Source organism: Pygocentrus nattereri, chromosome 5 (genome assembly GCF_015220715.1).
Source record: "Pygocentrus nattereri isolate fPygNat1 chromosome 5, fPygNat1.pri, whole genome shotgun sequence".
Classification (NCBI taxonomy): domain Eukaryota; kingdom Metazoa; phylum Chordata; class Actinopteri; order Characiformes; family Serrasalmidae; genus Pygocentrus; species Pygocentrus nattereri.
The window spans coordinates 4,605,828-4,622,935 of NC_051215.1; the positions used below are offsets into that span (position 1 = coordinate 4,605,828).

Genomic DNA, 17,108 nt, shown 5'->3' on the forward strand with positions numbered 1-17,108 from the left:
AGGTGCATCAAAAAATATGTTTTATATATATATATAAGAAACTGAACTCAGTAAATGTATAGTGGCACCTGGTGGACAGTTCCAGGAACTATGGTGTAAACCTGTAGTACAGGCTGATTCAAAACGATTAATCCAGTTTCAAAGTGATTTATTTCTCTTGTAAATCATTATAGATCAATGCATCCATCCATCCATCCATCCATCCATCCATCCATCCATTTTCTAAGCCGCTTCTCCGTCAGGGTACAGATCAGTGCAGTGAACTGTAAACTGGTTTAAATTAGCAGAAAGTTTATTATGTAATTATACAAGGTCTCAGTCTGAACCTCCTCCAGCTGTACGGACGACATCAACACCACAGTCCAACTCAGCCCAGACTGGACTGAGCGTGTCAGGTGTCTCTCGGAGATCATCCAGTGCTGTGGAACCAGCGGCGAACGCTCTGAGCTGTTGGAGCTTCACTGCTGATGAAAATCCCGCTGCACAGTTCTGACGGATTCACTCTCACTGACGAGGAGAACGCAGAACGCTTTCTGCTCAGGGGTCTCATCTCCTCGCAGAGTGAGGCTCCTGACAGTCAGAGATTCTATGACCCCCTCTATCAAATGGTATGTTGTTACGACCCCTGGTCATAGTATTCCTTCTGTGTGCCTTGTGCTTGTGTATTCCCTGTTGTGTGTCCCCTTTTGTGCAGGTACAGGATTGGCCAGATGGGGGCATATGGAGGTATGAGGTCACCATCTTGAGAAATGTTCAAGGCTTTCTACCCACTGACCTGACTTGGAAGAACACCAGCCTGTCCAGACTGGCCTGGCCAGAGAGCTTGTAGAGAGGAGAATTACCACTCTCTGCAATGTCTTCTGGGTTTCTCAAACACTAGGGGGCGCTCCAAAGTGTGTCCAAAATGAATGGGTTGAAAAGCGTTTGAGTAAAATCATAGTTTATAAATGCTTAAACATTTTTCATGTAATAATTTCCTGAACACAGAGCAGCATAAAACAATTTAACACTGCTGTTATACTTTAAGAGCTTTTAAACTCGAGTTATAGGAGTTTAAAGCGGCGCCTTGTGTACGTCCATGACGTCTATGAGCGCGAACAGCCAGTGAGCTGCTCCGCTCGCCCATCAGTCATCACGCTGTAGCAGTAAACCCGTTTACTGTAGAGAAAAGGGAAACATTTCGGTGAGTTTTCTTTGTTTTTTTTTAGTGAAACCCATCCTTCTTCTGTCTAAAATTAAAGAGAAGTTCTGGGCGAATGATTGGAAACTATTTCAACTTTTCGTTTTTAGCTGTTGAGCTCCATTCTCTCCCATTCATTGAGGACTACCTCGCGGGCGCCCTCAGCTGTTCAGCAGTCCTGTTTTTGATATAATGGGAGAATAGGAAGTGGCCAGGCTCCTCATAAACCGGCTCTGGCCTGGCACTCTTCACACCACCGCAAAACTCGTTGTGAATACTCGGAAAGTTGGGGACGAGTGACGTTTTGTTTTGGTTACTGTTTCTCCTGGTTTTAAAGCAGGGAGATAACGTAGCTCAATTGTGGTTTGTTTGGTTTTTTGTTTGGTGGGTAGCTGGAGCCTATCCCAGCAGTCATCGGGCGGAAGGCAGGATACACCCTGGACAGGTCGCCAGTCCATCACAGGGCAGACAGACAGAAACAGACAGTCACTCACACCCAGGGGCAATTTAGCATGTCCAATTGGCCTGACTGCATGTCTTTGGATTGTGGGAGGAAACCGGAGAACCTGGAAGAAACCCACGCAGACACGGGGAGAACATGCAAACTCCACACAGAGAGGACCCCGGTCACCCAGCCGGGGAATCGAACCAAGGCTACCCACCGTGCCGCCTCTTGACAAAGTCATTACAGGAAGTAATGAAAAAGCCTGATGCCAAAGATGCCAAAGACATTTTTATGGTAATTTTGAGAGAAGCTTGTGGCCTATAGTGTATTAGTAAATGTATTTTAAGATGTACAGGCAGGAGAGGAGCGAGGCAAACCAGCTCCCAGATCTACCACTAGGTTATCACTGTCAAGCCTGCACACAAAAACTCAGACGACGTGCAGGTTTGCAGGTCATTTTGCATAATTATTCGCTTTTTGATGGTGAAAGACGACACTAGAGCCTTTTAACACCCAGCTGACTGTACAGCGTCTCACTTGTCCACTACCAGAATGCTAAAATACGCTAACAGTTCACGTGTACTTTGGTCCGTCTTAATCCACTTTCTCTGAATCGGTCAGAACACACGCACTGGCAAGAAGACATTGTTTTTATCATCATTTTATTTGGGATAAAATAGAGAACACATTTTCTTAATGTGGATAAAAGACAACTTCAGGTTAGCATGAACCTAGCTTTACAGGAACCATGACACGGCTCTTGCAACGGCTCCCCCTACAGCCCCTCCTACAGACGCCACAACCGTTGTAGCTGCGCCAGACAAGCCGGCTGCTCCTAAAAAACAAGGAAAATACCCAGTGAATTACAGGTATTACTGAAGCCCTGTACTGCACTGTACTGCGCTGTACTGTACTGTATGTAGTGGTAAATATATAGTAAACATGTGTTTGTCTATGTAAAGAGTAATAAATACCAGAATATAACGCTAAAAAGTTCAGTACTAAGTAAAAAAACTACACTCAGTATTCAGTTTTATGTAAATTTCAGATGCAGTAGATATTGACTAAATTTAAAAAAACCCTTGTGTTGTTTTAAGCCGGCCAGCTCGCTAAGAAAGCCTGCTTTCTGAAAAACCCTCCTGCCATCTTACCAACAGACTGCAGGACGGCAACAGCACTGCCAGCCGCCACCCCCCCGCCATTAGCCACAGCCGCGGCGGACATCATCCAGGAGGCGGCGGATCCTGCGGCTATGCCACCAGCGGTGAAACCCGCCGCTGACACCACAACTGGGGTTAACGCCACTGTCCCAACTTCAGACACACAGAAGGATCCTATTTAGCCTCATCGCTTTCACTCAGCTCTCAACAAGCAGCAGTCAGAAACCTGATTTACTAAAATTCCCCGTAACAATCAGCCAAGAACGTCTGGTGTCTGAAGTCTGCCTTTATAGGTCTGTACTGGCGTTAATGTAACACCTAACTTCCCCCAAACAGAGTTAGACTAGATTAGACTAGATTAGATTAGATTAGATTACATTAGATTAAGTGACTCTTATTAGTCCCAAAACGGGAAAGCAGCGACACTTCCACAGTATCCCTAACCTCCTCTTTACTGCACTTTACTTTAGTTTTAACCTTCTCTACATCGACTACAGCAGCTGAAACTTACATTTCTAACTTATATTATTTTAATTACCATTTCGTGTTTACATCTATCTGGCCACCCGTCGCTGGTTGCCAGGTAACAGACACAACAGTTGACTGTCGACTTCGACTGAGTAGGTTAAAGTGTTCTGTCTTGAGATAAAACGCTGTAAAATAAGACGAAACTCCTGGATTAAGATCAGATTTGCTCCTGCGAATTTGTGAAAAATCTTATGTTGACTTGTCAGATGTGACGGGACGTTTCTGTAACACGGGCCCTGCACTGGCCGCTCCGACGTTACTGTCTTTCAGCACATCTACCGTAAATGTGAAGACCCTAACAGACACAGCCAGACGAGCACAGATACAGCCCACCTGCTCCTGCTGCCACTCCTACAACGGTCGCTGTTCAAGGGAGAAGAATAAGCGACGTTAACAAACTTCAAGCGACGTACATACAAAAACTAAATCAATGCACAGAAAACAGCAGGTTTAAGCTGCTTACTCCAGTCCATCGTTGCTTGTGATCTTGACTCCCGCGCCTGTGAAACCTAACGTTACTGAACGAGCAGAAGGGTCGAGCTCTTCCAGAGAAACGAAAGTGAAGTCTGAAAGGCGTCAGCAGGAACCGAGTTAATCCTCCCCTGTGGCGTTTTCACTGGTCTAGGCCGCCGCAGTGTTGCCAACTCTTCAGTAAGGAAAGTCGCTGTTGGCTGTCCGAAAAGTCGCTAGAAGTCGCCGGGTGACGTCATGGCCTAATTTGCATAATCTATGTTTTTGAAGCTGTAAAGGAAAAACGATGTGTGAAGCTGCGAGGAGTAGAGGTCGTAAAGGTGGATGACTCCAAATATCTTGGGTCAACCATCCAGAGCAGTGGACAGAGCAAAAAAGAGGTGATGAAGATGGTGCAGGCAGGATGGAGTGGGTGGAGACGGGTGTCAGGGCTGATCTGTGACAGAAGGATAGCAGCAAGAGTGAAAGGGAAGGTTAACAAGACAGTAGTGTGTCCTGCTATGATGTTTGGTTTGGAGACTGTGGCTCTGTCTAAAAGACAGGAGGCTGAGCTGGAGGTGGTGGAGATGAAGATGCTGAGATTTTCGTTGGGAGTGACCAGGCTGGACAAGATTAGAAATGAGCAGATCAGAGGGACAGTGAAGGTGGAGCAGCTTGGAGATAAAGCTAGAGAGGCCAGGTTGAGATGGTTTGGACATGTGTTGAGGAGGAATAGTGGATATGTTGGGCAAAGAATGTTGGAGATGGAGCTGCTGGGTAGAAGGAGAAGAGGTAGACCTCAGAGAAGGTTTATGGATGTAGTGAAGGTGGACATGGAGATGGTTGGTGTGAAAGTAGAGGAGGCAGTGGATAGGGCTAGATGGAGGCAGATGAGCCGCTGTGGCGACCCCTAAAGGGAGCAGCCGAAAGAAGAAGAAAAAGACTTTAATGCTGTGTATAAATCATTTTTACGTAAATGACATAAATCAGTTTTTTTCTGAAGACGCGTTTATATGTAGATCCCGCTCTGTAAATACGGAGCGGGGTCAGGTCAGTTCATCTGCGGCGTGGGTCTGCTCTGACTGTAAGACTCTGATTTCCCCCGTTATATTAAAAACAGGCCCGCTGAACAGCAGAGGGCGCCCGCGAGCGAGTCCTCAATGAATGGGAGTGAATGGAGCTCAACGGTTAAAAACGAAGTTAAAATAGTTTCTAATCACTCACCCAGAGCCTTCCTTTCATTTTTGAAAGTAGACGGATGTATTTCACCTAAAAAACAAAAAAAATCTTACCCATATATTTTATTTTTTCTCTAGCAAACGGGTTCTGGGCAGCAGGAGGCGGGCTTTACTGCTAGAGAGGGGTGATTGATGGACGAGCGGAGCAGCTCATTGGCTGTTCGCGCTCAATGACGTCATGGCCCTACATGAGGCGTTGTTTTAAACTCCTATAACTCGAGTTTAAAAACTCTTAAAAATATAACAGCGGTGTTAAAATGTTTTATGCTGAATGATTCCATTCTTTTACATTAAACGTGTTTAAGCATTTATAAACTATGATTTTGCTCAAAGGCTCCACATCAACCCACTCATTTTTGGACTCGCTCGGGAGCGCCCCCTTGCGTTTGAGTAACCCAGAAGACATTGCAGAGCGGACACTCTCCTCTGATTAATTCTTCTCTGATAATAATCGATTATAACAAATCATATATCATGTGAGATCAGTCGTCAGTTAGCAGGGCGTGGCTGTAATCTGAAAGCTAATACCAGTACTGGCACCGAGTATTCCTGTGCTCATGAAGAGGGATTATGTAGCTGCATCCCAAACTGTACACTATTCACCATATAGTGCACTATTTTGGGGTTCCTCTATTTTATAGTGGTGTCTGAAAACATAGTAGAGATCCAGTGCACTTAATCGATCCCAGATTATCCTGTTTTAAATCCTGTCTTTCAGTAAGTAAGAAATTGGATAATTCACACTTTTTAACTATGGACTTTTAAGTCATCTGATCTTCAATTTTTCCTTTAATGATAGGAGCTACTCCAACAATTGGCTGTAGATCTTAAAAGGTGCATCAGAGCAGGGGATTTGCCAACCTGCTGAACTCTAGACGTCAACGGAAGACCTTTTGTGTGTATTTTACCTTATAACTGTTATGCAGTATTATACTACTACAGATATGTCTTTCTGGTGCTGGAGAGCTTTTGACTTTGCTTTTAGTTCTTATCTCAAAACAAACACCCAGGATGACGTTTCAGGGTTGCGTCAGAGATCAGCTGAAAGGTGGCACTGTTCTGCAGAAACGAAACTCATCCCTCCCAGATCAGAAATTAATCAACACAATGAGCTCGTATGTGCTTCTGCGTCCACTCTCAGCTTTGGAATGAAGACTCCCACCAACAGTGAACGCCTGCGTTCAACCAGTTCCATCTCCCTAGTATCTATTTAAAAGGGGGGCAATAACTGCAGTGACATCAGTGCTGCCTTGCTGTATTAGTACATATTCACAACGCATTACTTTCTTTTGGCCACAAACAAATGGAAACTGTGAGGTTAAAGTTGAAATTAAATGAACTTTTATCTACAGTGGCCACAATAAAGTTTTTGCTCAATGGTGAGACGCTTAAAAGCTTGTGAAGTTTAGGGTCAAACCAAGGGGCATTTTCTTTCAACAGGCAATTCTAAGCGTTCTTTCAAAAGTAATCTGGTGAGTTTTGGATCATATATATCTTTATATATCATATATATATATATCTTTATATATCATATATATACGCACCAGCGTTCATGATCCCATCAAGCTTACCAAAGCTATTGTTAGAAAAACAGCCCCAGACTTTGCGCTTTACAGTAGCCTGAGTGCAGTCTGGTTGGAGTTCTTCACCAGGCTTTTCCGACACAAAGTCGTCCCTCAGTCAATTTTATTAAGTAGCCTAAAAACCTTTTGTCGGTTTGCCTGTGGTCAAAGTGCCAGAAACTTGTTGACGTCACTGTACATTATTTTTTATTTTCAAATTTACTGCAAAGACATGCAAACTTCCACAAGACAAGCTGGGTAACACTTTACCTGGAGTTACATTTTGTTTACCTCCTACCTGTATTGCAAATTTTTCAACGTAATCTCTGCCAAACATATCTACAGCGTAGGCTACGGTCCATTACCCAAGAAACTGAGGCAGAGCCAGTAAGATCAATAGAATTAATAGAATTTAACCCATCCGTGCAGTGAAACACCCACATACATGCACAGTAGTGAAACACACACACTAGGGGGCAGTGAGCACACTTGCCCTATCCACAGCACTTGGGGAGCAACTGGGGGTTAGGTGTCTTGCTCAAGGGCACTTCAGTCATGGACTGTCAGCCAAGGGGATCAAACCAGCAATCTTCCGGTCACAGGGATGGTTCCCTAACCTCCAGCCCACGACTGCCCCACAGTGACTAAGCGGATTGAGTGACCCTTATTAGTCCCACAACTGGGAAATTTCATCTCCGCAATTTCACCCACCCATGCAGTGAATCACCACATACACAATAGTGAGCACACTTGCCTGGAGCACTGGGCCCAATCCACAGCGCCCAGGGAGCAGTTGGGGGTTAGGTGCCTTGCTCAAGGACACCTCAGTCACTGTCAGCTCTAAGGATCGAACCGGCAACCTTATTGTCATAGGGCCAGGTCCCTAACCTCCAGCCCACGACTGATTATTATATAAGATTAATATGTAAACAAAGTCATTTTGAGTGGTTTAACCAGAAATGCTCCTTCTTAGAGAAACTTAGGCCGAGTCTCTGAGTTATGAGAAAAAAAGAAAGAAACAGCAAGACGGCTGAACAAGCAAACAACGAAACCCACAAATGTGGGAATTTTCTCAGCTAAAATTTACAATGATCATTGTTTTGTCTTAGTTTATTGTGGGTTTAATGTATTATGGTCCTTTCCTTTTCGGGAATAGTATGCTTTCCCTGTCCACCTTAAATAGTCTAGTACTGATACCTGAAGTGCCAGAATGTAACTGCTGCTCCATTTAAGGTGGAACAGGAGGAAAACTTGAACAAGAAGCTGGCGAATATCTGACTCCAGCTTCATATCACTGAAGGATTAGAGGTGGGTGATAATAAATGGGGAAATTTCACCTCCGCATCAAACCCATCCGCACAGTGCAACACCACATGCACACTAGTGAAGACGTACATTGAGGGGGAGAATTGAGCATACTTGCCTGGAGCGGTGAGCAGCCCTCTCTGCAGCGCCTGGGGAGCAGCTGCTCAGTCATACACTGCTGAATTTACCCTCCTCTGCTGTCACTGCAGACTGGCAGGGTCTACAGAGCAGCGCTAGTGTCCTGATAATGAAGTAACGTTCTTCTTTACTTGAGGGTCCCATTTTATAGGGAAGATTTCAACCACTACAACTTGTAACTCGGTTCTCTAAGAGGCAAGCTGACATTCGAAAACAAGGGGTAGGGGTAAAAATAGGAATTGGGATTGGAGTGTGGAGAGAACTGTGGTGATAGGAACCAGTGGTGTCACACTCCTTCATGTAAAGCTATATGAAATGGTAATGACGACGCCTGATCACAGAGACACTGGTTTATGACAGATTTATATAAGCTTTTGGCCTAAAATGTATGCGTAAGGGGAGGAGAGTTGGGAGGTAATACAGTGCCCACATTTTCCGTTATTTTATTAATCATTACTGTAAAGATTTCTTTCTCTAGGACGGATCATTTCACGGCAAATCACTTATGAAGAAACTGTAAGAATAGGTGGAACTTCTAAATTATGGTCATGTATATGATATCAGCTTTGACTCAATGGCTGAACGCTGACCGGGATATCTCTATTTATATATTTCAGAGAAATGACCTGTTCCACATGATGACACGAGGCACATCTTAAGGTGTCAGAGTTTACTGCGTCATGCAACGTCTAAATGTGTTGTGTCAAGCAAAAATATGAGAAGTTTCATTGCTAAGATACTGCAAATCATCTCCGCAGCTGGCTGGAAGGAGTTTAAAGGTACTTTGTCTTCATCCTCATCTCTGCTGGATGAAGATTCAGTCTGGTGGGATCAGTTTTTGGGAGATAAGAAGCGCGGAATGGAGGGAGGTTTTAGGGGCTTTTTGCCACGTCCAAGAAACCAACCAGCTGCTCCACCTACCACCCCACCTACAGATCCTACAGCCGCTGTCATGCTTGCCGATAAGCCTGCAGCCCCTGCGGAAGAGAGTGAAGAAAGTTTTACGTCTTGCTGCAGGCAGAGGATTTTTTTAAAGCTATTAATTACAGCAAATTTATTGGTCAATTAAATGATCATCTACAACCACAACATAATTGTACATTAACTACAGTCACAGAGAACAAGCAATACATTAATACACGATACTAACACTGAACGTGTGTGCCACCACTGACGGGACGTAGCCATGAAAACATTGCCATGGTAAGCGTCACCAGTGAAATGACGGATTATGAGAGGAAAGCTTTAGCAGTTGTTTATTTAAAGCAACACTATGTAAGATCTGGGGATTTGGAGGCCTCTCTGGTGGAAATATGTAATTGCATGCAACATACAGAAGAACTTTTGCAAAGTCAGTTGTGATTTGGGCCCCCACAATCAGATAAATCTGACTTTTGCGAGTGTATTAAAAGCATATTCGAAGAGAACCCGGTCAAAACTTGGCGAAGGACACGTCTTCTGAGAATGTGAGTGAATTATCTACTGTTGTCTTCATATCTTCATCAGTAAAAGGCTGATTTGGCATTTGAGACCTACGCATCGAGCCTGGCCTTCTTTTCAAGCTTGTGCGTATGACTTTAATACATAAAAACATATGACGTGGTCTGGAAAACGCCAAATCAGTTTACAGTTACGGCATTTGGCTGACGCTCTTATCCAGAGTGACTTACAATTTGATCATTTTACACAGGTAGGCGAAGGTGGTGTTAGGAGTCTTGCCCAAGGACTCTTATTGGTATAGTGTAGGGTGTTTACCCAGGTGGGGGATTGAACCCCAGTCTACAGCGTAGAAGGCAGAGGTGTTAACCACTACACTAACCAACCACCAATCAGTCTTCTTTCTTCTGCATACTCAGTAATGCTACTTCTTCTAGTTTTAACAAAATAATATTACATAATGCTGCTTTAAGGTGGAAAAAGGCAGGTGGACACTCAGTCATTTTGTAGTTCTTTGTTGTACAACACTGGAAGCACATCACAACTATAAAAAAATCAACCTCTTGAACTCTTGACGGAGTGTCCAGCTGTCTACTCAGGGTGGGAGACTTTCCAGCCACCACTCTTGGGAAATAAAAGAGCTTTGCAACTTCCAATATGTAATTGCAGCATAAACCCTGCTGTGCACTGACATTAAAAGGCTGTTAACCTCAGTAAACTACCCTACACAAGCCAACAAGCTTTGTTAAGTGTGGTAGTTAAATTGCTTAGGCAGTGGTAGCCAACAGTCTGAGCAGCTGGTGTTGGTATTTAATAGTGAGGAAGCTGAATAGCAGACTTACTTTCATACAACATAATTACAATGTGCAAGAGCGTTAGCAGCATCTATGTAGAAATAGTCACATTTCCTTTCCTTAACAGCCTCATAATGAAAAGTACCCAGTCAAGTTCGGTGTCACGCATCCCTCCAACCCTGCCTCTTCCATGGACTCCATCTCCCAGAACTCCCTGGGAGATCAAGTGACTCACACCACAACCATCAACCAATCATCGACCAGCTTCATTATGCTGCTTGTTAGACTGCGTTCACACTGCCAGGTTGAAGTGGCACAAATCCGATTTTTTTGCCCCAAATCCGACCTGAGTCACTTTCATATGTGGTCCTAGATCGGATGCATATCTGATTCGAGGCCATGTGACCTTAATGTGACGCTCAGATCAGAACTCAATGTGCTTTTATCCCACTGCACCATCGTTCAGCGTTACCATGGCAACAGTGCCGAACAGACGTTAAAGCCTGTAAACGGTGGAAAAGCAGCTCATCTCACCTTTGTCTCCGTCGTCTGGCTCTAATAATGAAGCTGAGAGCTGATCAGAGTTAATGATCTTCTCAGCGAAGCTCGTTCTGCTCGTTAGTTTGTGCTGATAATGCAGTGGTTCAGTGACGTGACGTTACTGAGTAGGATGAGCTCATGAGGGTCAGTTCAGGAGCCGGTTCATCACATTAACGACAGATTTCATTCACCATCGTGTCAGAGAGATCGGATTTGAGCGACGAGGGTTGTAATGTGAACATAGCTTCAGTTTAGTATTCACGCCTGGGCTTTAGATGAGATCCTTGCGAGGTGTTGCTTCTTTCTCTAGAGATAGAACGATATGACTTGTATTTGTCTACCTGATTTTTGGCCTTTCCTTTTGGACTGCCTGCTTGGATTTGTTGCTTATGTACATTCCTTTTAGTTTCTGCTCCATTCTGGTTCTACAACCTGTTTCTTGACTATGTCTGTGGAATTTCCTTTAAATAGTAAAGCCTCTTTTAAAGCCTCTGGGGATTTTAACCATGAGCATCTGACCGATTCTGTCTCTGGAGAGAAAAAGTTCATACAACAAAACATTTTGTGCGTTTTTACAGCATCAATTTTCAAAATCGTAAATTTCTCCAATAGGCTTAGGGTTCCTAATATGGGCATGGCAGCCTACAAAAGGCTTATAAAAAGGTCAGACGTCGTACGTAAATCATGTGAATAATTGCACTGCCTGGATATAAAGTTTATAGTTTACAATCAGTGCCTTTCTTTTTGTTGCTGTTAGCCGTGCCAGCTTACTAACTAGCAAGCCATCAGAATGTAGTGTTGTATCAGCAGTCCTGCATAACAGACTGACTAGTTTAGTTTCTGTTCAAGTTCTGTTTAATTGATTCTAACAGAGTGCAGGAGAGTGCAGGAGGTTCGAAGCTACACTGTGTCATTTCTTTTATTTAGCCATCCAGTTTTATTCCACTGTAAAAAATGTAACAAGCACTGTAAAAAAGCCAGCATTGCTACCACAAGCATACTGATTAACCGATTAACTGATGGACTGATTGGTAATGATGCAGCGGCCCACCTGCTGACTGAAGAACAGCCACCAAACTGCCGGCAGCGACTCCGCCCCCGTTGGCTATGGCGGCTGAGGACATCATGCTGGCGGCTGCGGAACTTGCAGCGATTCCTGCGGAGGTGAAACCAGCTGCTGAGAGAGCAGCAGGGGCCAGCAACACTGCAGAGGCTGCAAGACACAGAAAAGTAGAGAATTATGCAAGGCCACTTCTATTGTCTTGACTTGTTTATAGAAAATAAAAGAGAAAACATATGTGTTTGTGTAAAAAAGCAATTATCCAAGTGATTTTTCTATGTTAAATAATAGATATGATGTGAAGCAGAGCTGATAAATTAATAATCAAATACCATATAAGAAAATACACTACTGTTTAATAAATCATCGAATATATTATTAATATTAGTTAATACAGTGTGAAAGTAACATAGTCTGTTTACAGTAGGATCGACGAACAACAAACCAGTCGAATATTATTCCATGACCATCACACTGTTTTAATAATGTGTTTACCAGTGTTATGTCGCAACAGCAAAGGATGTGAATGTGGCTCAGCCAATCAGATTTCAGAAACAGAGCTATCTGTCTTACAACAAACATTTGCGCGCACACACACACACACACACACACACACACACACACACACACACACACATATATATATATATATATATATAGCAGCTGCATCCAGGTCTTACATCACCAAGCGTAATGCAAAGCATCGAATGCAGTGGTGTAAAGTGCCGCCACTGGACTCTACAGCAGTGGAGACGTGTTCTCTGGCGTCCAATCACGCTTCTCAGTCTGGCTGCATTGTGCCAAGTGTAAAGTTTGGTGGAGGGGGGATTATGGTGTGGGGCTGTGTTTCAGGAGTTGGGCTCGACCCCTCAGTTCCAGTGAAAGGAACTCTTAAAGCTTCAGCACCATGAGATTTTACACAATTCCATGCTCCCAACTTTGTGGGAACAGTTTGGGGACGGCCCCTTCCTGTTCCAACATGACTGCACACCAGTGCACAAAGCAGGTCCATAAAGACGTGGATGAGCCAGTTTGGTGGGGAAGAACTTGACTGGCCTGCACAGAGTCCTGACCCCAACCCGACAGAACACCTTTGGGATGAATTAGAGCGGAGACTGTGAGCCAGGCCTTCTCGTCCAACATCAGTGTCTGACCTCACAAATACGCTTCTGGAAGAACGGTCAAAATTCCCATAAACACTCCTAACCCTTGTGGAAAGCCTTCACAGTAGAGCTGAAGCTGTTATAGCTGCAAAGGGTGGGCCGACATCATATTAAACCCTATGGATTAAGAATGGGATGTCACTCACATTCATATGCATGTGAAGCCAGATGAGTGAATACATTGGGAAATATAGTGTAAATAAATATTATATATATATATATATTTAACATGACCACCTCCTTGTTTCTACGCTCATTGTCCATTTTATCAGCTCCACTTACTGTATAGCTGCACTTTGTAGCTATATATATATATATTTACAGACACAGTATATGAAAAAATACTCAAAGAACCGTCTGCATGATTAAAGGGTTCTTTCATGATTACTAATTAGTTTGATTATATTGACTTACTTTAATTGAAGTGTACAAATGCTAGTGTCCCTTTTCTAGTGTGTTTGTGAGGAAAACAAAAACTGTTTTCTATTAACTTCTTTATTTTTACTCACAGCAAACCAGCAAACCTCACTTTCTATGCCGAGAGATGCTCTTTTATAGCGACAGACGCTGCACTGCACTTCTATAGTCTTGAAAAAGACTTTGCATCATAACAACAGAGGAACCCTTCCAGGTCCTATACAGAGCCACAGACATATTCTCCATCAATCTGAAGCACCATCTCACCAAATAACCAGTTATGCATGAAATTATTCTGTATTTGACACTAAACAGACCCATAGCCTTCACTAAAGAACCCTTGAATAATGCATAACAGCTATGAGTCAAAAGGTTTGTGGTTCATTATGTCAAACAGCTTTATTTTTCAGAAACCTTACCTGCACCAGCTGTAACCCCAACCGCAGCTAACACCTCTGAAAGGGAAAAACGGAGAGATAAAATGGCATCAAAACATGTGGGCCGTTGTGGACAGCCAGGAAAACAGCACAACGCCCCACACTAAGAGCATATTTATGGAAATACAGTCGTATCTTGATGCTTTTTTCTCTCAAACTCATTCCACATTCGCCTTTATAAGAATAAAAAGCCGTTTCTGACACTTACTTTTCATGTTGGGAGGCTCACAGCTTCCACACGCCGACTGTCAATAACAATCACGGACACGGACTACAACTCCAGTCACGCGGATGACGTCACGGCCACATATTCGCTCGAAGCGCCAGCACTGCGCCATGGGATTTGTAGTTCAGTTGTATTTTACTGACCTTATTAATGTTGTTTTGTACTGTCATCGCAGTGTCAGACCTGTCGGAGAGTTTTGAAATGAAAAGGTAATGTTTGGTAAGGCGAATTCATCAAGTCCAGAGAACTTGTAGAGGGGAGGATGACCGCTCTGTCCTCCGGGTTCCTCAAACTCTAGAGGGCGCTCCCGAGCGAGTTGGAGCGTTTAAGCAAAAGCATAAGTTTATAAATGTTTGAACATTTATAGCGTCCTACTGCCCAAAACCCGTTTGCTGTAGAAGAAAAAGGGAACCTACAGGTTTTCTTTGTTTTTTTTTAGATGAAATACAAACTTCTGCTTTAGAAAATTAAAGGAAAGTTCTGGGCGAGAGATTAGAAACTATTTTAACTTTTCGTTTTTAGCCATTTAGCTCAATTCACCCTCATTTATTGATGACTCACTCGGAGGCGTCCTCTGGAGTTTTGCAGTTATGTTCTTGACATAACGGGGGAAATAGGAAGAGGCCAGGCTCCTCATAAACAAGCTCAGAGTAAGTCCCAAGTCAAGGCAGCCGTGTCCCAGTTCAAGTCCCGAGTCCGAATAAGTCTCAAGTTGAGTCACAAGTCATAATCTTTGAGGCCCAGACAAGTCAGCATGTATGAAAAATGTGCTGTAGATGATTCTGTGTAGAACCTTTTCCAAAATATTCTATGTAGCACCAAAAAGGGTTCCTCTGTTATCACAATGTCAAGAATGTAATAGAACAACCCTTTTTGGTGCTGTATAGAACCCTTTTCAAAAAGGTTCTATATAAAGCGATCTATAACACATTTTCCATCAATCTAAAGAACACTTTAATTGCACAAAAGGTTCTCTGAGTGTTCTTTTTTGAAGAACCCTTGAAGGACCATCACTTTTAGCTACGAAGTGGACTGTGGTGTTAGGAACCAGACGTCTGAGGAGTTTAAAATAATTAGTACCTCCAAAATATCCCTTACTTAGAGTTACTGTACACTCAGAAATAAAGGTACTAAACTGTCACTGGGGCAGTGCCCCTCTTGTCGCTGCCGTTGGACCCTCAAGGGTTCATCTCAGTACCTTCGTAACTGAACCATGATCCACTGAATTGATCTGTTCTAAGCTGTACTGACTCCACACACCCCGCCTCGCCTCCAGGCTTTTTATTTTATTGATCTGCTTTAAAACATTCGGTTATGAAAAGGCACAAATTTGTCATTTTCACCTGGAAAAACTTACTTAAGTTCACAAGTGGAACTTAAAACCACTGCTGTACCTTTGAGGGAACATTTACATTGTTAGTACCTTGATGGATGAAAAATGTACCTGCACAGAACGTTTATTTCTAACAGTGTAGGAAATGGTACTGAAGATGCCCCGAAGCCAGAGACATTGTTTCATGACAGGCTGCAGATCAGCTTTTGGCCTAAAATGTGTTGTCGGGAGGAGAGTTGGGAGGTGAAACAGCGCCCAGATTCAGCACTTATGTTATGTATTTTATTACTGCATACAAAAACTCAGACACGTGTAGTTTAGATGGTTTTTGGATAGTATATAAAATGGCTATATTTGTGACCTCTGGTTCCTTTCAGCACCACTGTAAAGAAATCTAAGTCAGTTAGCTTCTGTAGGATGAAGCATGTCACAGCAAACCACTCTGAATGACTTACATCTTAACCACTGAATAATGGGAAAACTGCAAAAATAGGCAGTTTAAGTGAGACTTAGTAGTCCCACAACAGGGAAATTTCACCTCCACATTTAACCCATCTGTGAAGTGAAACACCACATACACACACACACACACTAGGGGGCAGTGAGTACACTTGCCCAGAGCGATGGGCAGCCCTATCCACAGTGTCCGGAGATGAGTTGAGGTTAGGTGTCTTGCTCAAGGACACCTCATGTTCTGTCGGCACTGGGGATCAAACCGGCAACCTTCTGGTCACAAGGCCAATTCCCTAACCTCCAGCCCACAGTCCCAGACTGTTGACTGGGATACAGCATTTAAGAGACATGACCTGTTCCACATTATGACACGAGGCACGTCTTAAAGGTTCAGAGTTTATTTTGACAGACAATACTACAAAATGAAGAGCCCAAATGTGTTGTGGTGCACAAAAGCACGAAAGGTTTCATCGTGAGACTCTGTATATCACTTCTGCAGCTCTGTAGAAGGAGACCAGCTGATAAGACCTTCTTCGTCATCCTCATCGTCACTAGAAGAAGATTCACTCTTGTGGTCTGGAGGGAGAGAGGAAGGAGGTTTTTGTGGCTTGTTGTCACGTCCAAACAGCCATCCAGTTACTCCACCCACCGCTGCACCTACAGATCCTACAGCTGCTGTCATACCTGCCGTCAGGCCTGCAGCACCTGCGGAGCAGAGTAGACCAATTTTTGGCTTCAGAGCAAAAGATCAATTAAATTATCAACTGAAACTTGAATTTATTTGTTAATCAAATTTAAAAGATGTAGCACATTAGCGCACTATACTAACACTCTATACACAACACTAATGCTGCATTTACATAGGAAGAATAAAACAACAACAACAAACGATCCTGAGAGTGGTGCTGTGCCACAACGCTTGGGTGAAGTCATGAAACCGATGTGGTGTGGTCGGCTTGTCTGTCGGCTTGTCTGTCTGTCTGTCTGTCTGTCTGTCTGTCTGTCTGTCTGTCTGTCTGTCTGTCTGTCTAGTGTGAAATGGTTCACTGTAGAGAAACTACAGAGTCAGAATTGTTCACAGCGGTGGTGATAGGAACCAGACGTCCACCTCTAAAAGCTCTTACATGAAACGGTTAGATATACCCTGCCTGATGTCTGACACACTGTCCTACGATAGGTTTTGATTAAGTTGTGGCTTAAAATATATTTTAGTGCATTTATTTGAATCCATTCATGATGGAG

At 43.5% G+C, this 17,108-nt stretch overlaps 2 protein-coding genes across 2 annotated transcripts; both read right to left on the reverse strand.

Annotated features, from left to right (window-relative positions):
* Positions 1-2,270: 2,270 nt before the first annotated feature.
* LOC108441460 (interferon alpha-inducible protein 27-like protein 2A) lies at positions 2,271-4,145 on the reverse strand. Its single transcript, XM_017720998.2, has 4 exons — positions 3,777-4,145; positions 3,647-3,676; positions 2,777-2,938; positions 2,271-2,460 (listed from the first exon to the last, which is right to left on the reverse strand). Exons 1-4 carry the CDS (start codon positions 3,784-3,786, stop codon positions 2,363-2,365), a joined length of 300 nt encoding a protein of 99 aa, XP_017576487.1. The 5' UTR covers positions 3,787-4,145; the 3' UTR covers positions 2,271-2,362.
* Positions 4,146-8,353: 4,208 nt separating this feature from the next.
* LOC119263515 (interferon alpha-inducible protein 27-like protein 2A) lies at positions 8,354-14,142 on the reverse strand. Its single transcript, XM_037538893.1, has 4 exons — positions 14,063-14,142; positions 13,837-13,872; positions 11,829-11,990; positions 8,354-8,983 (listed from the first exon to the last, which is right to left on the reverse strand). Exons 1-4 carry the CDS (start codon positions 14,067-14,069, stop codon positions 8,838-8,840), a joined length of 351 nt encoding a protein of 116 aa, XP_037394790.1. The 5' UTR covers positions 14,070-14,142; the 3' UTR covers positions 8,354-8,837.
* Between the last annotated feature and the right edge of the window lie 2,966 nt (positions 14,143-17,108).

Bases quoted from the DNA above. Each gene is read 5' to 3' on its own strand.
- LOC108441460 (XM_017720998.2), bottom strand. The intron at 2,939-3,646 runs GTGGGCTGTATC...GTGTGTCTGAAG, and splicing joins AGGAGTGGCAGCAGGAGCAG to TTGGGACAGTGGCGTTAACC. The intron at 2,461-2,776 runs GTAAGATGGCAG...CTTGTTTTTTAG, and splicing joins TGCCGTCCTGCAGTCTGTTG to GAGCAGCCGGCTTGTCTGGC.
- LOC119263515 (XM_037538893.1), bottom strand. The intron at 11,991-13,836 runs GTAAGGTTTCTG...TGTGTCTTGCAG, and splicing joins TGGGGTTACAGCTGGTGCAG to CCTCTGCAGTGTTGCTGGCC. The intron at 8,984-11,828 runs GTGGGCCGCTGC...TCTCTTCCGCAG, and splicing joins GGCTGTTCTTCAGTCAGCAG to GGGCTGCAGGCTTATCGGCA.